At 36.7% G+C, this 25,239-nt stretch overlaps 1 protein-coding gene across 4 annotated transcripts; it reads left to right on the top strand.

Moving 5' to 3' along the window:
* The first annotated feature begins 3,281 nt into the window (after window positions 1-3,281).
* On the top strand, window positions 3,282-23,921 carry cib (thymosin beta cib). Of its 4 annotated transcripts, XM_028305412.1 has the most exons (6): window positions 3,283-3,427; window positions 19,554-19,702; window positions 20,551-20,664; window positions 21,367-21,480; window positions 22,233-22,346; window positions 22,928-23,921. In XM_028305412.1, exons 2-6 carry the CDS (start codon window positions 19,558-19,560, stop codon window positions 23,065-23,067), a joined length of 627 nt encoding a protein of 208 aa, XP_028161213.1. In that variant the 5' UTR covers window positions 3,283-3,427; window positions 19,554-19,557; the 3' UTR covers window positions 23,068-23,921. The 4 variants fall into 4 exon arrangements, with proteins under 4 accessions (XP_028161230.1, XP_028161213.1, XP_028161221.1 ...); XM_028305429.1 differs by lacking the exon at window positions 22,233-22,346 and having other exon boundaries at window positions 3,282-3,427; XM_028305420.1 differs by lacking the exon at window positions 20,551-20,664.
* The last annotated feature ends 1,318 nt before the right edge of the window (window positions 23,922-25,239 follow it).

The following is a 25,239-nucleotide window of genomic DNA, read 5'->3' as shown; positions in this document are numbered from 1 at the left end:
TTTTTTCATTATAGACAGTTAGCTATATGTTTTGTTGCAATTATTATATTATAAAATAAGTGCTTTGACATTGATTTTCACGGCATAAGACTAGTCTATCGGTCGGTCTATTTAGTTACTGGTTGGCGCAGTGAATGAGCTTTTATATTAGTTAGAGCTTATTAGCCAATGCACAATATATCGGAGTATATTATAAAGTTAGGTTTAGGTTTGTACATTGTATCAAGCAACATGTATGGCGAACATGGCGGTTTATATTGTTGTAAATGTACTCAATGTTAAGTTGGTGTGTCCAACGCTCATGTGGGGTCCGCGTCTACTCAGTAGATTGCGTGTGTGAAGAGAAATACTTATCATTTACTACTATAAAATATTTAAACAAACCTGCATTTGTTGAATAAGTACATGCAAAGATGCCATTATGTATGGAAAATCCAATGATCAAGTCTTAGTACTAATGAGTTAATTAACTTTGTAATGGATTCCCGAAGAAGAAAGAAAAGTATTTCATGGGCTAATGATTTCTCAATTTTCAGCTTTCTTTCTCAGCGTTGTTTTAACTCTGTTTTCATTCGAGGTTCAGTTAACAAAATAACGCGTCCATAAATGATAATGTTTATAACATGTAACACCACTGACCCTTAACACTTAACATTTTGTGCTTTTAAATGAATACCAGCCCTCTGTGCACGCGGGGAAGCTAGGATTTACTTCTTCATTCTTCTCAATACCACCTTTTCTTCACTGTCCTAGCGAGATACGCGAACAGAGTATTTTATTTTAATTATTAGGTATAGGTTAGTCATAGGAATTTCGAGCGTCCTTATTCTGCCACTATAAGTGCTCCGCAAAAATAATTAAGATTTATTGTTTGACTCCTGTTAAAATTTGTAAATGTGTAAATTAGTTATTGAGAAGTAAAAACAATGTGATAAATACGCTTGATACGCGGCAATGTAAATTGTAGAAGGTTTATGTCTAAAACTATCCCACCATCGTGTCCTACCGTAAAGAGGATCTATTGAATTGTTGTTTTTTTTATTTAACATGTTTATTTTCTTTAATTAATATTTTAATTTTAATTGTTTCGTCCAGTTGGGGTTCAGAATTTGCTTGTGTGCGTGAAAGAAATAGAAATGCTTATTTGGGTGTACCTACTAACTTTGTCACATGATTAGAAATTTAATTTTACTTGTGAAAATAAATATGAAATTAACCGCATGCAGTTAAAGTAATGTTTTAGTAATTAATGTAATAATAATGTACCACAGAAATACTTTGGTTCAGTCTTTAAAGTTGAAAAATAAAAAAAGGCTGACTAGAAAAATTAAAAAATTCCCACTAGAAAATAATGTTTTGTTCCTGTAATTATGAAATAATTTTTATAGTGCCTATCTGATGTGTGTGGTGTGAGACGAACCCCAACGGGCCTCCCGACTTAATTATGGGAAGAATAAACTTAGGTCTTAAGATTAGGAATTAAAGGAAATATTGAACTATTGTAGTTATTTTTATGAAAAAAATGAAAAAAGAAATTTGAAAGAAAAGATTGAATAAGAGAAAAAAGAATGATTAATAAAAATTTTCCTTTCAGCATTTCTGAATTTTATTTACCTAAACCCAATATCATTTAATTGTAAAATTTTAAAGAATGGCGGAAAAATGTGCATAAAATTGGTGTTAACCTTTTGATTACTTGTTAGCATGTTTAACTTGGATAAACCCTGTCGTCGCATCAATTAAATTTACATTTTTGGCCATTTTTAAAACTATACCAACTAAGTACAAACCCTAAATACATCCCCCAACCGAGGAGGACCAAAAAGGTCTCTGAATCACACCAAATGTGCACCCAGGAAGAACTTTGTTCAGAAACACAATTTTGACATTCTTTCGCAAATAGTTTGTGAATTGAAATTCAATAAAAATAAAGTGACTGCTAGGTAGCTAAGACAAGACACGGTCCGCAATCCGCAACAAAACTAAGTTCATTATTCCACTATGTCTGTTGAAGAAGTGGGAGTAACGTAAAAAAAACCTGTACCTTTGGAGGGGAAATATCTTAAGAAAATGGATGGTCCACTACAGCAGACACCTACTCGATTAAGAGTAGGCGCACACCGTGCACAACTATCGGCCAACTAAAAATCAACGGTGTGCGCCTACTCTAAGTGCTACTATGCCTGTTGTTGTATATTAGTAAACAAATTAAAATTGAAACAGACCGGGCGTCCCCGATAGTTAAAAATCACTAAACAAAGAGCGCGTGTAATTAATTGTTGCGATTGTTTTAACGGTCATGAAACTAATCTGTTTCGCTCGATCAATCGAAAATGATACGTTTTGAGTGATAGCAATCACAATAATCTTTGTTCAGCAGCAGGACTAGTAGGCTAATGGCACATAGAAGTCGTCTACAGCTACTATTACTTGGATAAACTGAAATCATTGAAGCGGGATTTCGCTTTCGCATGATTGGTCTTAATGACGAGATCTTTCTCCTTCACGGGCAACTCGGGTCTAACAGCTGAGGCACGATACAACTTTTTAGTTATTAAATTTATCTTGCGTGCTCAGTAACTTATTTCAAATTGATGGAATGCGTTCGCGGCGCGACGGAGCGTCATCTTTTAATTCTGTGATGTGAATAAGTGAAATAAAAAATAACTTTGTATCAACTGGAGCGGCTCCCTCGCCGCCCGGCCGGTGATTCACTGGCTGGCGGTGTCGTTGGGGTGGTGGCTCGTCGGTCGAAATGTTTGATGGTTACTAAAGATTTATTAATCATTATTGCATTATATCGATGCTGAACTACTAATAAATAAGCAAGTTTCTTAGTAGAGCAGCATCTCGCCTCGCTCTGCTGCTTACCTTTGATTCAAAAATACAATTAAAATATTTAAAGCATTCAAAAGGACAATGATATGGTAAAATAGAATACTTGTTTAATGTTTTCCTTGTATTATTTTAGGTCAGTCAGCCTAGTTGAAATAACATTCCTACAGGTTTAGATAACAGATGGTGTTTGTTGCCGGATTTATTTCTACCAAAACCACAGAATAAATACTAGTAGGTAAGTACTGTACAAGCCGTTTACCTCTGACAATCATTTACCGATAAACAAAGAATAGCGATCGAATGACGTCACCCATTAAGCCTCTTTCCTGCCATTTGTTTTTAAGTTTTCAACAAAGCGATAGGAACTGTTCGCCATGAATCATCCGACTTGAGCATACGTGGTGGCGATCTATAACAAAAATATTATTATTCAGCTACCGTATCAGACCGCGAGCCAGCCACCCTCTCGCACACGCCCGCGGGCCGCGCGGGCCGCGGAGTACGCACGTCAGCCGGCCGAGTCAGTCGCTTTCCGGCGTCGGTACACAGTGCACGTTTGACCACTCGCTTCACAACACCACAAAACTTGGTAAGTAACTATTGTAAATAATTTTATTAATTCATAGATATAACTTTCTCCCTCCGCGAAAAGAATAAATTCGTCAAAGGAGACGAACAGGAAGTGATTCCCTACTATCGGGTGGATACTTTTTTTATTTTTATTTGTCGCACCCTCGGGAACCGGCGATCGAAGGTGCGTACGAATTATTGCACTTGTGTCTGCGAGTATCGGATTATTTGCCGTAAAAACGGAGAATATTCGTTCGACTGCGATGCGGGCGGCTGTAACGGAACATTTTTAACGTTACACCGACGATTTAGTGACTTCATTTGCGGCGAGATCGAGTTTTTACTCGGGCGTGTGCTGTTTGGATTCGCGTTGGATTTTATTGTTTGATTCTCCTGCTGTTGTTGATGTTCAGGCATGCACTTGCGTCCGCTAATGCGACATTGATAGTGCATTCCCTTAGGCAAAGACTGACCCATAACCACAAGTTCTGTACAACCTACGGATAAGGCTAACTAACAACGCCGATGAGATCAGTGTTTTATATCCGGCACCAGGTGTTTTGTTTGTGTATCCGCACTGCACAATTTTATTTATGAAAAGCCATTGTCCTCAATACTTTCCGGGAAACCGATAGGTGGGTAATATTACTCATACTGTGCCTTCAGTTAAAGTTCAGTTCACGTAAATACGTACGTAAACTTCACCTGTTCAACAAAATACCTATCTTACTACCTAAGAACCTGAATATGAAACCTCGCAATCTTGCAGGTAGTTCTTTTATTTTATTACAGCCCTTTTTAATATTTACCTACCTTAAGCCTACCTTTAAAATAAATCATAAAATATTACATACATGCATGATCCACATTGATTGATTTTTTGAGAAAACTAATCACGAGACAAGTTCTTATAAAATCTTGCCGTAGACGTAGAACGTAACTGTGCAACGCTTAAATTGAGAATGTTACTAGGTATGCAAAATCACTTGAAACCTATGTTACAGTAAAGCTTTTATTTTAACAAATACATTTGTTTTTATTTCATTCAAAAATACCAAGTAGTTATGATTTTATAGGCATTCAAAGTTCGCTTAAAATATCGAGTCCCGACGACGGTCACGTGACCCCGCGTGACGTACATTCACAGTGTCCGCTCACTAGACAACGGATATAAACATACTTATATACATTTTTTTTTGTAAATCCCAACTTAATATTATAAATGCGAAAGTAACTCTGTCTGTCTGTCTGTTACGCTTTCCCGCTTAAACCTCGCAACCGATTTTGATGAAATTTGGCATAGAGATAGTTTGAGTCCCGGGAAAGAACATAGGATAGTTTTTATCCCGGTTTTTGAAACAGGGACGCGCGCGATAAAGTTTTTCTGTGACAGACAAAATTCCACGCGGGCGAAGCCGCGGGCGGAAAGCTAGTACATACATATTAACACCCAGACCCATCACAGAAATTAAAATTGAACCAAACCCAAACTTGATGCGATTGTGTCGTTTTATTGCGAATTACCTTCCAGCTCCATCATCAGACCCTGATTACTATAGAATTAAAGTACTCATCAATACAAAACGAACGAGCCCAAACTCGATGGATTTAAGTCGTTTTATTATAGAGTTCCTATGGCCACCTTCCAGCTCCATCATCAGATCAGCTCCATGTCATCATAATATTGCATGGTCATCCAAATCACATGTGTATGCGAAATTTCAGCTTAATCGGTTGCCCAGAAGTGGGTCTTAATTCAGCTTGCAAGATTCCACCCATACAAATATGAGCCAGTCACTGTAATATGACGTCACGCGCATAAAATGGCGGGCCGGCCGCCGCCCGCACTTTTAAAATTCAATATCTTGGAAACTAATTGACGTATCGAAATAATTCTTTCACGTGTATTTTTTATTTTTAACAGAGAATACAGAAAACTAAAAAAAAAATAGTGAACATTCTTCATTGAATTAGGGGTCCTTTGACAAACAAAATCGGACGCGTGTCGTGTCGTCACAAAACACATGACTAAGAAAGAGTTCGTGTTGCAGAGGGTGATTTAAATTTAGGGGAGATTTCTAAATAGAATTAAACCAGAGTATGCAACAAAGAAACGTCTAATGGCGTTATATTTTTGGTCATTGTTTTAAATTAGGTATTCATCGTTTACATTAATCACTTTGCAGACAAATTCGTGCAACTCTTTTAAAAATCCGTGTAGAATGCACGAAAAAACCTAGATTAACTGTATTGATATGGTTCGCTTGTTATCATGCTACATTTATGTTAATAAATACAATTACTTCGTTGCGCTAACGATCCGGTGTCGTTCAACTTGAGATTGTGTAGGTAGGTATTTCGGATCTTTTTCGGGCTGAAAATCCAGATAAGATCGCCAAATGGTGCCGATTTAAAAAAGGATAAGGTCCTCCGATGCTAACGAACTTTGAAGTTTTGTATCAGTTGCACGCTATAAATAGACCTGTGAGCAACCCGCGGCACATGTTAGACAGCCAATAACCGTTCGTTGTTGTTTTGAATAATAAACTTAATGCTTCGAGACATCCAGTTAAACCTCCCCTCACGAGTAAAGTAGGCGCTAGTTCATTGAGATGGAAGCTTAAGCAATATTTTACCAACATGCGCCACATAATATTCATTAACACCAAGTTTAAGCATAAAATAAATTCACGAATTTTAAACTACAGTTGCTAAACGATGTTCGATACATAGCATAAAGTAGTTATGAATTATTGTGCTTTGATTTGGTTAGTGGAATGGTTAAATGTTACGTAGATGTATTGTATTAAGTCGCATAAAGCACGAGCAAATTACAAAAGAGTTCGGAACCGGTCCTGATAAAAACGGGATGCTGACTTTCGCCGCTTTCTCGCATGATAGCATCTCATCGTTACGGTCATCGTTCACGAAATATATAATTATATTAGAAGATAAATCTCTGCCATTGGAGCAACTGTGCTTTATGATAATTAATTACCAAGAAACTCCGCGATCGTTAACTTCAGTAATATACCTATTTGGCATTTCGCAGCTTCTTCCGTGATAAAGTACCTACCTAAAATGGAAGCTGATTAATGCCTGAACACTAAGGATATTTCCGCTGTTTCATTTTCCTTCTTGCGATCCATTCCAATGTCGGGTTAATAATTACGACCACAAGCTGATCCCTCATCGATCAGAAAACATAGTATGGATTACTTCATGACAGATATTAAATCATTGCTTGCAAATCTCGTTTCCTATTAAGCGCATCTAGTATTTGCCCATGAGATATAGGCATAATATCTACAGGAATACATAGTACATAATGAAATCTGCTCAGACAGGACAGTGGTTCCTGCATCAGAGCGAGACGAAACGTTCCCAGACGAAGGGTGGGAATGAAACAAAACAACTTCCCGAATACGCGAATCGATTGCCCCGGGACACAACGCACCCCTAATGTCTAAACTGTTAGGGTTGTCTGCGGGGGAGTTAATACGCTATAAAACAGAACAAGAGATGAGTGTGTCGATAAAAGTTACAGCTTCATTAGTATGCAATTAACGAAAAACTTCGCAGAAATAATTTTGTAGAACAACGCGGAACATTGTTTGTAAACATGAAAAGTTGCTGAACAGGTTAATTTTAGTATTGGATTAGAATAAAAAACATGTAAATTACTTGTGGCGTGTAAACTTCCAATCGTGTAACTTTAAAATCCACCAATGGCGCCCAAAAGAAATGCGATAGGAATTTGGAATAATTCAAATGGCAATTTTTATAAGGAAATAGTGTACTTATTAAGTACACTATTTCAATAAGAAGAATTATGTAGTTGTACTTATAGTTTCATAGTATTCAGGATTTGATTCGGAAATGCAATACATTCAATTTTAAGTTGTTAGTCTGTTTTAAATTCTACTCAATGTTCTTCTTTTTTAAAAATCCAAAATACATCCATTCCAGACACGGTTTTTGGCAACCATGCTTCGGTAATGCGTTTGTGTCGTACCTAAGTATATAGGTACGTAGGGGATGTAATGTACTAGGTACCCTATGTGTGCGTAGGCTGTCCGATAAATTGGCGAGGGGACCGTTGTCGGTGCTTTGATCATTTGTTTGGGTTCGGTTTCGGACATACTAAAAATACATAAAGGCATAATTATGCACAATATTATAAAAGTGTACGTATCAAAATGTGCTTTACGACAATAACACGTTTGCTACTTCACCAATATTAGAACTTCGTGCCCTGATTTTTAGAACTTCATTTTCAGTAGCCTATGAATTTTTGATAGAACTGGTTATTCAGTAATTAAACGAGATTTGTTTTATAATCTATACTTATAATAAATCTGTAGAGAGGTCAATTCTGTACATTAAATATATTTCCAAAATAACTATCAGGGGGTGATTAGTGATCGATACTGATGCCAAAAATGCAATCAGTAAAATTTTTGTCTGTCTGTCTGTCTGTCTGTCTGTCTGTCTGTCTGTCTGTCTGTATGTTCCTTATAGAAACAAAAACTACTCGACGGATTTTAACGAAACTTGGTACAATTATTCTTCATACTCCTGGGCAGGTTATAGGATACTTAGGAATTCCCACGGGAACGGGAATCAGCGGGAAAATCCTTTTGTATGAAAAATCTAAACCACTTAAGTTAGACGCTTGAAATTTGGCATGCAGGTACCTTAGTAAACTTAAAGCTTAGTTACAACAGGATATTTCAAAATTCCCACGGGAACGGGAGTTAGCGGGAAAAAACATTTGTATGAAAAATCTAAACCGCTTAAGTTAGACGCTTGAAATTCGGTATGCAGGTACCTTAGTAAACTTAAAGCTTATTTACAACAGGATATTGCAAAATTCCCACGGGAACGGGAGTTAACGGGAAAAAACATTTGTATGAAAAAATCTGAACCGCGTAAGATAGATGAAGGGGGGGTAAAACGAGATCCACGCGTACGAAGTCGCGGGCGGCCGCTAGTCATAAAATAAGTAAGTAACCGCGCAGTGGATAAAAACTTACTTATCGTGCCTAAAAATTACGCTACTTACATCAATTAGAAATATTTTCAGTAGGTCTTTAAGCAATTAGAATCCTGTGACTAAGATAAAAAGTTGTCTACCTACTTAGCAACTTTACGCGAGGAAAAAAATGTTTAATTGGCTTAATGCATTCTAGTAAAAAAAAACTAAACGCATACATACAGCAGCGCTAGCCAGCACCCATCCGTGAGATCCACTTGAAATTTTATAATTGCTCACCAACTTGACGCTCCATAAAATTTGAGACGTATCTTTTGGTATTAACGTTCTATCACGATGCGGGGTCGACGACTTCGCGCGCAACTTTACCGAAAATACGAACGGTTCGAAGTTTGAAAAAATAAATTAAAAGTTTAGGAATTTTACCGAACTTAATTTTATTTAGATTATAATTTGCCGGAAGTTAAGTCGAAAATAATTGATTTTTTTATAGGTGCACGAAGGCCCGAAGGGTGCATGTGACATGTTACCAAGACGTTGTATTAGTAGGTACCTACCTACCTACAAACAAGAACTTACGTATGTACTTGTTGTAGCTCTGTGAGTAGCATGTGTATTGTGGATTGTGAACCACCTTGACAAGAGACGATGCAACTCGTCTTAATGAAAGCCGTGATACAATACGTACGCGTTTCTCGACACCTTTTGTACCTTGACCTTCATCTACCACGAGACATCTGATAGCATCTCCTTTGTCTATTCCGCTATTATAATCTAACGCATTTCAACAACAACGAACAACTACCTACTATTGAATTCTAACGAACTACCGAACCGAACTAGTCGATGGGTATCCCTTAGGAATCATCATCATCATTTCAGCCATAGGACGTCCACTGCTGAACATAGGCCTCCTCTAATGCTTTCCACGTTGATCGAGCGTGGGACGTCCACCTACAAGGTGGACCGACGACATCGTAAAGGTAGCAGGAAAGCGCTTAGAAATCAGCAGATCGTAAACTCTGATGAAGCCATAAATATTTGGCTTTGGCTCAAACAAGACAAATGGTAGAAGAGCTAATTTTAGGTTTAATCCTACTTCAGTTAGATATTTTTTTATTAGATAACAGTACCTAATCTGTTTTTAAATATTGCCTTTGTTTATAAACTCAACAGTCGGTCGCTAAGCTAGTAGGCTAATAATTCACCGATAAAGGAAGTGTTCATGTTGATAAAAATCGATTTCAATGGACTGCATATTTTTTATGTGTAATCTACCAGAAACATAGAAATGCTACAAAATACAAATAGACCAGAGAAATGCGACCGCGATCATTTGTGATACCAACCAATACAATCACGCCGCTTATGGTTCGAGTCAAAATATTCGAGTGCCGACTTCTGAAACCGACCTTTGAAAGGTCTGGCCCCTGGGTTTGTTTACAAGGGATAGCTTGCTTAAATACATAGGACTAAATACAGGCTTTGGCCTAAAACGAATTCTACTGTTCCCTACCTCTAACATCAACAGTCAGGTTCTCTGAAGGCTCTGGTAAAGGTCGGCTCAAAAAAGTCATATCGATCGCCAGTTCTCTTTTTTCCGTTTTTGGTGGGATATGCACTGATTTAACAACTCTGATTGAGTCGCAATAATTTTGTTCTGCGTGACTTTAATAACGTCTCTCACCTCCACACGACTTTGGGTCCTAAACAATCGTCTCCCATCTGCGCAGTTGATTCGACACTTCCTCTAACCTACTATAGCAGTATAATAATAACCCGCGACTTCGTCCACGTTGATTTTTCCAACTTAATGTATCGCCGGTTTTTTATCAAAACCCATTCAACGATTGGACACATTTTCGCATTTATCTAATAACGGATTGATGGATTTATCTTCATCCTTCTTCGGCGTATCTTGTAGTGTAGTAGTCAAGCTTGTATACCTAATCTTTGCTACATCTAACGCTCTCACGACTGTCTATCAATCGGTAGTATCTAGCCCCGACCCGCATCATCCGCAAAGGCGATACTCCATGTAGGGCGAGCAAGGTTGCTCTGCAGACTGCACTCCGTGTCACGAGGCCCACGATCCTAGCAGGAATGCTCCTCGGTATAAATAGCGACAAGGCCGCTGTGGCTGCCATGTGATATGCAATGAGATAATGAACAGATGTAGGTGTGTGGGTATTTTTGCACGGATTCCGATTCCAGCTGGACAAACTCGAGCAATGACAGTTGTAAAACTGCATTGAACAATAATCTTGAGATTCAGCCCGCCATCCCTGCTTGCAGACATTTAAAAAAAAAATATTGTGGGTGATGAACTTAATTTTGACGACTTCGTGTAAGAGACGCTGGCAGGACCACCATTTTTAAATTTTTCAAAAAAGTTCTTACTTCGTTTATGGTACCTTTCCTGCACTCTAGGAGAGCCATAGTATTATTGTTTACTAAAAATCACACCTGAATTTACGGTTCTATTTACAAAATTAATACTACCACTACTTTAAACATGTACCTACGTACCACACGTATTTTAGCAGTAGGTATCTATTTTGATTTTAATCTCACTCTACTTGATGTTTTAGCCATGTTGGTAAAATGATGAATTTTTCAAAATTGAACGATAGTTTATCTGATTGTGTGATCTTGATCGATGATATTTCTTTTGTTGGCATTCTAGAAGTGTATGCTGGCTTGCTTACCTTATCAGGTGTTTGTTGTCCGCGGTGGATGAATCATAGCCACGAGCGTACGATGCATTATCAATACTAACGACCTGATAGACAAATCGTTTTAAGGCGTTGGCTGTTTGACTTGTTTCGAAGTTATTATAGTACCAACTGCTTTTATTATTTTGTTCATGACAAAATGTATGTGTAAAAGTTTGTAATTATTGCGTGCGTTATTTTTAAAACGTTGATATGATAAAACTGCAACCGACCAAAAAGCAGCAATTTTAAGTTATTAAAAACCGTTACTATCGCTGATTTCCGAAATCGAGTGCCAGACAAAAAATCTTATTTGAGATACCTACTAGTATGGATGGATAGAATGTCTGTCTGCAATGCGTCTCCGCGTTGCGCTTCTCATAAAGATCCTACGATATAAGTACCTACTATTATTAGTGTATGTATTTACCCAGGTATTCCCATTTATGCTGGTGTGTCAACCTAAAACAGGCTGGATAGACGGTAGAACCTTGAACTCTTGTTTAGTAATTCAATTGGTATCGTCAAACTGTCAAAATGGACTGTGTTTGTTTAGTCTCGCTTTTATTTCAAGCGCATCTTCGACGTCATTGTGTATTGAAAATGAGTCGTTTGTGAATCAGCAAAAACGGTACGTGTCGAGGCCAGCGATCTGCTTACGGTGAAATTTTAATAAGTTTAAACTTTCTACGGCGCGGCGTCAGAACGAGCAGCCGCCACCGCGAGCCTCGCACGCTGACTCACCGGTTCACTGTACGCGTCCCCCGCCCAGACTGCCATCATATCAAGCGATCGATTCAACAATATTTTTTCGCAAGCCGAAAATTTCGGCGGCCGTTACTCAATCACGATTCGTTTGCATAACAATGACTCCGATATCTCTAGACTAACTTACGGTTTAATTGAGTGAGATTCAGGGTAATCATCATTGTCATTTTGCATGTGAAACGGCGACTTTCGAAATTGTAACTGCTCCACCAGGTCCTCAAACTGTCGATGATAAATAATTTCATTTTAGATAGCAGTGAGGTCATTTTGGGGTCAATATAATCGTGTCGTGTCGTGACCATATGGCGCGCGCGTTGGGACATATTTTTTACGGCGCCACGAATTAAGACTCGTTTTTGTACTTGTCGTTCCTGTTCGGTTCTTAGCCATATAAGGTTTGGAAAGGAGCCATGACACCGACAGTTAACATAGCTGGATTATTGTCTACTATATTAGGATGTTGATCTTATCATGTGTAGCTGCTAGTCGTTGTTGTGACACATGGCCAAATGTCTTGAATTAACTTATCTGGAGTAATTACACGTTTATTATTCCCACAAGACTTTCTAGAAGATATATTGTATGAGTCAATTTAATTCGTAATAAAGTTAATTTTCACTATTTTCGGCATTTTTCCAAATGAATCAGCAATAAAGTGACGCATCAAATAAATATTTACTACGAGAACGAAATGAAAGCATTTAGTGACTAAAATGGCGTCATCTTATCGATTTGGTACGGTCTTAGTCTGACTAATGGGCTCAAGTCTAATAGCTTCGTTATGTGGAGAGATTATACCTACAACTCGAAAATGCTTTTAGTAACAATAGTTAGGTACCTATTCCGTGGTGTAAAGCAATCTGTCTAGCTAACAGGAACACTTGGTAGTTTCCAATCTATCGACTGCAGGTTTACATTGTAATTAGTGTTATGCACTAAAAAGCTTGACGAAAAACCACAATTTTTTGCGTGTTTTAAAGGATAGCGTGTTTCAAAACTCAATTGCTTCCTCAATAAAAACTCCCTTGGAAAATTGGAAAGTGTTGCAACAATTTTATGCCGCATACATCTATGCTAATAAGACGTTATGTTTTCTGAACCGATGAACCGCAAAATAAACATTACTCATCATTTCCTTACACAAAATCTTCCATCTTACACTTAGAACAAACGGTAATGAAATATTCGAAAAAACATAACATGTGTAACAGGCAGACACTTATTTTCTGGGCGTTGAAGCAATGATTAATGCGGTATTTGCCAACATCTGGAAACAGCTTTAAAATTGGTTGGAATTACTTCATTGATATAAATAGGTTGCACAAAATTGTTTATAGTCTCAATTTTATTGATCTATCTTTAGAAGCACCCTCAATCAAAATGCTCGACCTCTAATTGACGGCCATCTTGCTATCCGCCATTTTCATGGACCCGGCCCTCCCCTGCGGGATTAATTTATTCCAGACCAATTTGCCAGTGCGTAATGGTTGTTGACGGCTCTACAATGTAAATAAGGATCTGCATTTTCCTCTTAATTGGATATCGCGGCATATTTTCGGCTCAAAATATTTCCTTGCATCTTTTTCGTTGATTGTTGAGTCGTCGTAACACAATATCGTGCTCTGTTTAACAGACCGCAACTGGCATTGGGTACAGCCTAACGAGGTATTTGATCTAACCACGATACTAAGTAATAAATACAAAAATTTACTCTTGTGAAATCTCAATCAAAAGTTATGGACGATGCTTGTTGAACTGTTTCAATATAAATCAATACGTCCGAATAATATTATTTTCTTTTCGCCGGTAAAAATATTAATTTATTGGCTTTTGCCGGCGCTTATTAGTTAAATTTAATACTAAGTAATATTATATTTTCATAATTCAGTGAATTATGTATGACTTCTGTTTTCGTACCTTTTAGTATGTATCATAGCTTAATTAGCGTGAATTGCACCGTACACCGTTAGGTCTTAATTAAATCGCTGTAAGTAAAGTAGTTTAGAAGCTCTGTTGTTCTCGCGCACCTGCTTCACGCGTTGCGAAACAATGAGAGAAGGTGCTACACTGCTGACGCCATCACTTCACAAACATTATGTTTTTAATAATGGTATTGAGTAAAATGGGATTGATGGTAACCTATTTTTTTTTTCAATCTTGAGGCTTTACATCTAAGTATAGTGATCATCGCATCCGTTCTTCTGGATATTGTAAAGATGAATGTATTCTTAAAGTTTCTATCAGACATGGAACTGCTATACAGTCAAGGGTTTTTAAGCCATTTAATAAACCATTACTTTTTCGGTGACTTCACCAACAACTTCGTCGCTAACATGTTTTACGGGTTTTTAACCGAGACTTGTTTCATGAAAATAGGTAAATGCCTGGTTTTATTTTTCTCTACACTTATTTTTAAATAAACAAGAAAATGAGACATTTCGAACAGTTTGCTCTACTTGCATGTTGTGAGGTTGTGACTGATACATAATAATGCGTCGTAAGATAACATAATTGAATTTAAATGACTTTTCTGGCACGTCGGACTGTTTGTTGGACAAAGGAAACGCAATAAATTATCGATGTGATGACACTACATGATTTAGAGATGTAAAATCAGACCTTGAAGTCAAACCATCCATCACAGCTCATTATTTACATTCCATCTCCAAGAAGATGACGAATGTAGCTGTAGCAGTGTAATTTATTGTACTTACAATGTGCTGAGCACTGGCCTCATTTCAATGCTTATGTTATGTATGAGTCTTGGGCTGGGTCCGCGACCTTTGTGAGTCACCGAAGTCGTTTACCAATTAACGATTACTCATGTGAACCACAAATTGTCTTTAAGCCTCGCCATCATCAGACCAACATCCTCGCCGGACAAAAGATTGTTTCCCTGCGAGCAGGATGTATTCCAGTTAGTATACACGACGGGTTGTCGACAACAATGGCAACGCGCTTCGTATGCGCGGCGCGTGCGCAACTCCTTGTGAACGCGATTCGGAAGGGCGGTCGTTGATCGATCTTTGAAAATGCTGTAGGCAAATCGTTTTGATTAAAAATGACTTACTAAAATGTTGTTTTAGTATTGCACGAGTTAATTTAAGTCGGTCAAAAAAAAATTTTTTTTGTAGCTGTTTGACACCATCAAGTACCTAGTACCACAAAATAATAATGTAGCACATACATTTTCAACGGCAGAATAAGTCTGGCATCTAAAATCAAATTAATATTAGTAGTTATAATGTTATTACCGAGAAATGTTTACCTATTCATAATAATAACTACATTGGTTGAATATCGTACGTAACCGTAAAATTAGACTTTTTCCTTATACCTACCCAACTACAAACAATTCATTAAATATAAATAGTAGGTACTGACTGTGAAGGAAATGAGTCGGAGACTGATTATTACAAATACTTTACAACTAATCAGCTTGTATAATTATTATAAAGATAAATTAGTTTGCTGAACAATTTAATCCCATTATGATAATTATACATTTTTAGATTAAATTCAGCAATCAATGGATTTGTTAGTAGCAAACAAAACAACTATAAAACGAATAACGGTTTGGTTATAGCTGCAATAACTGTAGTCAAGCCATGCAAATCTACATTGTTACCGATTTTCACAGTAATTTTGATGCTTGACTTTGTATTTCCTTTCTTTTCTTAGCCTACTGGGTGTAGGAAGACACATTGCAGTGGGCGAATCTCGTAAGTAATGTACAGTTAGTAACCCACTATAGATGTGTAGTGTGTGTATTCTAAAGTAGCGAGCAAGCGATTCAACTAAGCCGGATAACTGTTACAGCTGTAAAATGTTGTGGAAAGTTTGAGGGTCATTCCACTGGCCAAGAAAATCACGTGTCCGGGGCCAAAAAGTACCCCAATATCATAAAATTTTAGTAACAAATATTTTTATCTAATAGTATAACTTTGGTTCTTGTTGTTAAACCACAGAAATAGTTAATAATAGTTAATTAAGTAATTTAAAAAAAATCGTAAGTCGTCAAAAATTGATTACCACGACGTGTCCGCGCTCCCGATTTCAGAACAAATTTGCTCGTATAAATTTATCCGTTATTATTACCGCTTTNCAATGATGTAACTCTCAAGCTCGACACAGGAAATTTCGACTTCACCACTTACATTACTCGTGATTCATTTATCAATAGGTTCCTAATAAAATGCATTTTTTGGGAAAAATATACGCGTTGATAGCCGCAGGTTTTCGAGCCTCTGAGGTTCATCACGCGCGCAGTTTTTGTCGTCGGTAAGAGATATTGTCCTGCCTGTAACTCGAGCGCAGGTTTTGCCGCCGCAATCATAACTGGAGATGACAGTAGGGATGTTCTGTTGTTCTCATTTTATTGATGAAACGTCGTTCCCGCAAAATTAAATGAGTAATGTTAAATTTTATCTACAACTAGCTTTTGCCTGCGGATTCAGTCGTGCATTTCCATCCGTCACAGAAATACCTGCTTCGTCGCTCACGTGCCCCCTTGTCATAAAGCGGGATAAAAACTATCCTATGTTTTCCTTGGAGATCAAACTACATAATAATATTTCCATAGCTTTAATTTAAATCGGTTCAGCATGAAGAGGTAACAGGCAGACCAGTAGAGTTGCATTCACATTTTATAATATGGATGTGTTTAACTTTAAATGCGACCGTTCACACACATTTCTGATTTAGAAAACTAACAACACGTAAATGTCACTAAACAATCGTCGGTCCGCATCGAGCGCCGACTCCTGTTCCCACCGCGGACCACCGTCCCTACGTTATGGCTCATTGTGCGCCGCAAAAACCAACGCATTATGACGGCTTGACAACGCTTGTGGCGAATAACGAACCTCCTCGTTTAATGACAGACAGCCGGACGAAAAACTTGCCGGGGAGGATACAATGTATGAACAATATTTTGTGTATGGTTTTAATTGTTGCCATTGATTTACGCTGCACACGGCCGTTCGGAGGTGTTGAAAAACGGCCGCCTTTGTTGTGGACAAAGCTGCAGCAAATTATTTTCCTGGTTCTCGAAAATAGCCAAGATATTATAGAACAAGAAATTTTCTTCTAACCTTAATACTGAATAATGTGTCCTCGTGGGCAATATTTCACACTCGTAGCCACTCTATCTTATTCAGAAGCATTTCTTTGTACGTAATCTAAACAGATCTCATAGCTCAAAGTGCTCACTTAAGGCGATTAGAGTCCTCAATGACCTTGAGCGTTTGACCTTCACGCTTCGCACAACACCCGCGCACCCCGCACGAAAACTCCGATTTGACACCGATCAAAAATACACGGGCATAGGTAGGTACAGAATAGAAGCTCTTTCTTCATACATTACTGCCTATTATTTTAAACTTGAATTGATGAACCTTGATGTCGATGTCATTCAACCCAGGCGCAAGTGATCGCCCGAAATGTTCTAAACTAGCGCATCGTATAGTAAGGTATTTATATTTAACAAAAATTACAAATACATGAACATTTTGTATGGGATAATATTTTTTATTTTATTTTATTTAGCTTACAATGTATGTTGTGTGTAAACGAAAAAAGGGTAAAGCAAGGGTATCAGTACCGGAAGACCCAAGAGATGCGATCTGGAGTGAGGAATTGCACACCGTTGGTGCAGAGGATGTCCAACGAGTCCACAATTTCACTTACCTCGGGAGCATCGTTTCAGAGCCTGGAGGTACCGAAGAGGACATTACTTCGCGCATTGCCAAGGCCAGAGCTACCTTCGCACAACTTCGAGCCGTATGGCAGTCACGGAAATTGACTCAAGCAAGATCAAAATATTCGGGTCCAACGTCAAACCAGTTCTGCTCTATGGGCATGAAACGTGGAAGGTCACTAAGGTTATCTCGTACCAGCTGCAGATCTTCTTCAGCCGCTGTCTTCACCGAATTCTCCAAAATCTTCAAACGACGAACTTTTGGAACGCTGCCACGAAATACCGATCTTTCAGCAGAATAAACGCTGCAAGTGGAACTGGATCGGCCACACTCTCCGAAGGGACCCCGATCACATCCCCAAGCAGGCTCTAGATTGGAACCCCCAGGGAAAGTGCAAACGTGGTCGCGCCAAAAAAACATAGCGGCGCACTGTTAAGACTTGGAGCGAGACCAAACACGAAGCTCAAGACCGAATGCGATGGAGGACTGTTGTGGACGCCTTCTGTCCCATATAGGAGACATAGGACATTGAGTCACTAATATTATATGTATAATGTATAAATGTATGTTTTTTACTCTTTTACGCAACAACTACTTAACAGATTTTATTGAAACTTTACAATATTGTCGTTTATACATCAAAATAACAAATGGCTAGTTATAATAACATTTATTTTACCATAACTTAAAAAAACCCTTAAAAAATAAAATATTTTGTTTTATTTTTGATTACTCTGACCCCCAACTTTGATTACCCCGACCATGAAAATTTTGATGTCGCATAACTTTTTATTTCTGCTTGCTACGGATGGGCCAATATAAAAAATATGCTCGTAATAATGTCTATTTTGAAATGTTTTACCTAAACTTACTCTAAATTAAAAAATAAAAAAGGTCGGGGTAATCAACAAAATAATCCAGATCCGGAGAATGACCGTTGAGAACTATAATATCTCATCTTCATTAAACACATAACTAGTGGCTACTTTTATTTTTACCTAGAGTTCTCCATAAAATTGTAATGTTAACTCTCGTTTTGCATAATAAAATAACTATGTTGGATGATTAAAATAAATGTACCATAATCTTTCTCCAAATAGGACTATACCTTAATGTCAACGTTTAATGACCCGCAATCATGATTCCGAATGCAAATGAATGAAATTATCTAAGTTGTAAACATGGATTTAGAATTGAAAGGCTCCATTGTTTAGGGCTTGCCGCTTGGCTCGTCACGGTCGATTTGCAGTCGTGCGTGAGTAGATCGCCTCATACGGTATCTGTTACACGCTGACTCAAATACTTCTTTGAATTGCACTAAGACTAACCCTTGCTTGCGACTCCGCTCGCTTCGATTTCGGTGAGACCGCCACATTGTGCTGACACAAAACAAGAATCTGGAACATTATTGTATAATCTTCGTCTGCGGTTTTTTTTATTCATGACATGCTTATCTTTTATCAAAGGTTACAACACCCGAAGTACTTGATACCTACGTCGGCTATTTTAACTTAGTAGCTATAAAACATTATCTTCACAGTTACGATAATTAGTACCTCTAGTATTATTGTTTTTTTTCTCAGAGACCCTGTTATTATGTAGGTATTTGGGCATACTATTAATACTATTATTCATGTTATTTAACTACATAATTAAATAATATTTTACTTGATGTCTAAGTAGGTACTAAAATATTAAAATTAAGTACCATAAATGTTTGTACTTTCGTAGAGAATCTTCTATTTTATGTTTACGGCTGAGCGAGTTTACGACGCTATAATTTTGTTATCTCTTCTGATGATCCTGCCGTAGAGACGTACATCAAAATAAACACTATTCGAAAAAAAAAAAATTAACGTGTTTTTTTTTGTTGGAAAGGGTATTTTTTGTACCTAGCTGAAAGTAAAATCTACTTGCTTAGCACCTGCTTTAAAGATTATTATTATTAATTCGTAATGCTTTTTACAGAACAATGGCCTGCTCAGTGAGTGACGCGCCCTCCCTGAAGGACCTGCCCAAAGTGGCCACAGACCTCAAGAGTCAGCTGGAAGGGTTCAACACCAGCTGCCTGAAGGACGTCGACACCAACGAAAAGATCGTGCTGCCCTCTGCTGAAGGTGAGATTGGAACTTTATCTTTGCAACCGCCAACCGTATGTTTAGTAGGTAGGTAGGTAGATGTCGAGGACAGACAGTCCTAAGCCCCGATTTCATATCGATGAAATAATTACATTATGTGAAAAAAATATAAACCTAAATTAGTTTTTTTTGGTTAGAAATAATAAAACCACAGTTTTCTTTGCTCATTTAGTAGAACCTACCTATTACATTTTTACAAATCGTTCTTTATGTTCAGTAAAACTATTCACTTAAATGGGGCTATCCTGCACTTCTCTTTGTTCTGCAGCAGAACTGAGATATGCGTAAGTACCTACCTATCTGTATTAGATATTATTGTAAAGACAAAGAAGAAGACTTCCAAGTGACGAATACTTACGTACTACAAGTTGACCGCAATAATACTTAATCATAGTTAAGTGAGTAGTACCTACATGAGCTAGAATAGATAAACTACGAGTATGACGTGACAAAAGTGAGCCGAGTTTATTATGAGGAAAAGGAGGGTATTAATCTATTTTAAACCGGAGATTTAATAATAGTTGCTACGGTTAAATGCCAGCTTAGCTACATTTAAACTCTCCAGAATACCTAATTCAACATTGAATACGATTTGAACTTTAATAAAGGGGGTAGATATTTTAATGTAGGTAGACTGATATCATAACCGGATTTTGGAGATATGAAATCAATTACCAATAACATTAGTAATTAAATAGTCTATTATGATTAAAAGACGCTGTCTAGCTCAATTATCAATAAACTTATGACTAGACTGATCTAGTCATAAGTTTATTGATAAATAATTAATTCTGCCGATAAAAGTATAAATCTCGGTTTGACAACAGACGTAGCGATGGAAAAGCAACACACAGCCCTCCTTCAAGGCGTGGAACAGTTCCAAACCTCCTCCCTGAGGCGGACGGACACTGTAGAAAAAATAGTCCTACCGAACGCACTAGGTATTTTGTGACGGTGGAAATAATGCGTTGATAACTCATAACTATGTGTTTGCATTGACCAAAATTAATTATTATTAGGCATAAAAGAACACAAAAGAAACTGTTAGTAGGTACATTTTCTTTCTTTTTGATCTCACTTTTTCGATACCTACCTAATTTTGAATTAATTGCGTGGCGCCATCTATTGATGCGAGTTACAAAATGCGATTATATAAAAATAACGGTAACGTTATTTTGTAATTATTAAATGGAGAAAATTTTTAGGAAAGTACTTTCAAGTCCAAGTAATTTTTAAATGTGTAATCGTTGTGATGGATTAATGTCAATTTAAAAGACAATATATTGATGTTCATGCGCGAATTTTAGTTAATGTATTGCATTTCCTTGCAAAATAATAAATTACGATTATTTTTGCAAACACATTATGTCAATGTAGGCACATTATTATGCTTAATGTTGAATACCTCATATAATGGTCGCCTTCTCATCGCATTCTCGCCTAATAGTTTGTGGGTTTTCGATGACATTAATATTAAATTAATAGAAGTTTTATTTCTAACAAAAATAATGTCTAACATTAATCAGAACACTTACATTTTATGTGGTTTATGTGCACACTAAAATGTTTAACTATTAATAAGCATGTTGTTATCACTTTAAATTATCAATGATGATGCTGAATTTTTTTATTAATGATTTCAGATGTAGCAGCAGAGAAAACCCAAAAATCTCTATTCGATGGCATTGAAAAATTCGACGCCACTAGGCTGAAGCACACAGAAACACAAGAAAAGAACCCGCTCCCCGACAAAGATGGTAAATAATATTTTCTTTACAAGTATGCACATAATGCACGAACCTATATTACTATAGCACCCATGCAGATATTATTATGCCTGTACGTGTGTATAATTTTGAACAGTTTACTTTAATTATCCTTTTTATTTTAACTAGCCTTTGATTATTTTTTTCATTGTTATCTTGTAACGATTAACTATTATACTAATCTGTACGAAAACTTAAAACACAAACGAATACATTTTGTTTTACCTTTCACTGGTAGAATTATTGACAGTTGCGCAAACAATAAAATGAATAGTTTCATTTACCGGTGGTAGCACAGAATAATAATGCGGTAGGTAGACTTAGATTATTGGATATTTATTGAGTAAAAAAGTAATCTTTGTATATTATAAAATATGGTATGAAAGTAGTAAGAACCTAAAAAATATGTTTATGCATATGAGGCAACATAAGTTAACATTGTATCTTATGGTATGGGGGACCGAATTGAGAGTAAATGTCATAACTTAATCAGGAACCGTACCGGGAACCTAATTCTGATGCATAAAATATGAAAATCTGATGTCTAGTTGCAAATTCCTTTCGAAAATGAACTTTGCCTATAATAATGCTGTTTGGCAGTAGGTACTACTTGCTTTTTCTTTGCCTATAATAAACGACAAAAATAATAACTAGCATGTACATTTTGGCGCCGTAAACATTATTTGCAGCGTGTTATTTTGAGCTTTTTATTTATTATTTCTTGCACGATCGCTTTGTATCAGTCGTGGCAGCAGAGAAGGCGCACCAAAACCTCTTGGACGGCGTGGAACACTTCGACAAGACGCAGATGAAGCACGCCACCACGGAGGAAAAGAACCCCTTACCGCCCATCGAAGGTTTCTATTTTGCGCTTTATTGTCTTTTTTGTATTTTCACTGACAAACTTTTTGCACGGACTATTTATTATGCGCTTTTTTATAATCAATAGAAAATTATGGGTGGATTGAGTGAGTTGATGATGAATGTTTTGATTGTAAGTTTCGTTTAGTTAGGTGATATTCTATGACTGCTTTTAGTTTCAATGATTTCTCATCCTCCTCTTCACATGAATAAGTTAATTAATTACATTGTATTCAATTATCTGTATTTACTTCCAGTTGTTTGAATCTTAACTATTCTGGGTTCGATTCCCAGTCAACAAACAACCTGAAACCTTACCAGATAGATTAATAAGTGTAACACCGACATTTTTACCGCTCCACACGATGAAAGGATAGGGGTTACCTTAATTTTTCAATCAAACAAAAATAATCAAAACCCTTTTCTTAATTAGCAGAATTTTTTACCTGTTTTGAACCTACTTTAACCGTAACTTACATATTATTTGATGCAGAAAGTGATTATCTTTTATGTAGATAACTTGGACTCATCTCATAAACAACGTCAAATTAACAGTATTTTCATCTGTCCCTCACAGCTATCGAGGCGGAGAAAGAGAAGAACAAGTTCTTGAATGGCATCGAGAACTTCGACCCTACCAAGTTGAAGCACACAGAGACCTGCGAAAAGAACCCCCTCCCCACCAAGGACATCATTGAACAGGAGAAAACCGCTTGAGCGGTCTCTGTCGCCAATATAACTTGCTAGTATCGCCCTATTTTAAACTCGATGTAAGTTATGTAAGTCCGTTCGGGCCTTCCATGTAACTCTATGGTCACACCATGCCCTCTAACATCAGCAATGTACCTCATCGTTTTATAATCGGTACCAGTGTGACCGTAGCATTAGTCTCTTTTTTAATTTTATGCAAAAAAGATTCAAAATGGACGCCGCGAACTGGCCGTTATCATTAGTTTAAGAACCAAAATTTCTATGTCACTTTTAACGGTATATATTTTAATACTTAAGCGTATTTTATGAGCATTTTATAATTTATTTTATATGAAAGGAATAATTAAGTATTAATGTCCAGTACTGATTTGTTTAAGTCGGGAACATTGCGCTGTGACCTGCAAGTTGCACGTCGTTAGCGCTTTGGTCTCTCTAGTTCAGTTTAAGTTGGAGCGTTTCGTCATGTATCTGGTCAGTAATTAAGAGTGTAGTTACCAAGACTCATTCGGATTGAAATTAATTTTTGGCCTTAATTTCTGCGTTAATATAGTGTTATTTTTAATATTATATTTACTTAGAAATATACTTACATACTTAAAAATCAACGAAATGTAGCATCATAATGTGTTACTTGCTCAACCGCGTACGGATAAGTAAGCTTCGGAGAAGTTCTCAAGCAATAGTTTGACGATGTCATATTATGATAACTAATGTAACAATAATATTTTATAGTATCGAATATACATCAATAATTTTCCAATTTTATAATATGCTATGGATGCCAATACATAAACCATTTTTATCGGAATTTTGTATGTTTTACAGACGGTGCTTTTTTATAAATATAGATGAAAAACGTACATGGCCTTTTATTTTATGATATTTTTTCTTGCCTTCTTTTCTCTGTTTCATCATCACCAATGCTACAAAAAGCCCGGATATTATGGTCTGTTACTACATGCCCATACCCATCATAATATCAATAATCTATCGTTAGGAAACGGAACAATAATCTTTGCCAAATACCGTTACCGTTATCGCTATCAGCCCAGTGTCCGCAGACCATCCGCAGACAGATACAGATTATTAGAGAGTAGGGCTAGTACCCGATGGAGTAACTTTATTTTATTTATTTAGGAATAGTCACCGCTTAAACTATGGAAATAAAAAAAGGTAAAATAAATAAGTAATATTGTCTGGAAATCATTAATTTAACACCTAACTCCGTAGCCCTTATCTAGCCCTAGTTTCGTGATTGCTTTGATATCAATAGAGTAAAAGTTACGTTATCATGTATTTAATCTTAAACTTAAAATGTGGGTATAGTGAAATAAAAATAATTAAATAAATGTTTACGCAAAACTTTAGCAGATTAACCTATTTGGATTTCGCGCTCGATCTTTTCCTTCAGTGCATAAAAGCGGATATGATGTCCAGCTGTAAATAAAAAAAACTTGTATGAATGTGATGAAACGCGGAACTATGAAATTGTCCATACTAGTTGACAGATTAGATTGGAAGTGGCGCCCCCAGTCACAAAATCGGTTGGTTTTGTCAAATTTATTTACGTGTATTGATTATCTGCACAATGCATCAATATTCGATTATATCAAAAGACAGATGGCCTTGGGGTGCACCTAATTATGAAGAATTAATTAAAAAAGTTAATAAGCATTTATTGTGAATTTGTGAGAGATCACGAGAACTTAAGTTTTGATTAAAATTAAAACAACAATCTTTAATATCTTTCACAAAATCGTAATTTACAAGGGAAAATCCTAATAACTTCGCATAACGGTACCGTTATTTTATAAAATAATGTTTTGTTGTCTCAAATAAATCATAAAATATTTATTATTTTAATAATAACGAGCTAATAACTTTTTTATTTAATTGCACTACAATACAATTGTCGATGCTAGCGCCACTACATGACGCGAAGGTTTTTTCTATAAAAGTGGTAACTTTTTTTTTGCAGAAATGCTAAAATTGTAAATTTTGATTTTCCTTCCCGCCGGCTCTTGACGGTTTGCTTTTGGCACGTGCAATTTTCATTTAGCTTTGTTGTTGAATTATTAACTTTGTATTTATAAAATACAGTTCATCACTGATGCTGAGTGTCGGGAAATATTATTTCGGTAAGTGTTTAGTTATTATTTCAGTGGCGTACGCTCGATT

Source organism: Ostrinia furnacalis, unplaced genomic scaffold (genome assembly GCF_004193835.3).
Source record: "Ostrinia furnacalis isolate ACB-3 unplaced genomic scaffold, ASM419383v2 OfSCF0176, whole genome shotgun sequence".
In the NCBI taxonomy this organism is placed as follows: Eukaryota; Metazoa; Arthropoda; class Insecta; order Lepidoptera; family Crambidae; genus Ostrinia; species Ostrinia furnacalis.
The sequence above is the reverse complement of the archived record's forward strand: the minus strand, read 5'-3'. Positions and strand labels throughout refer to the sequence as shown.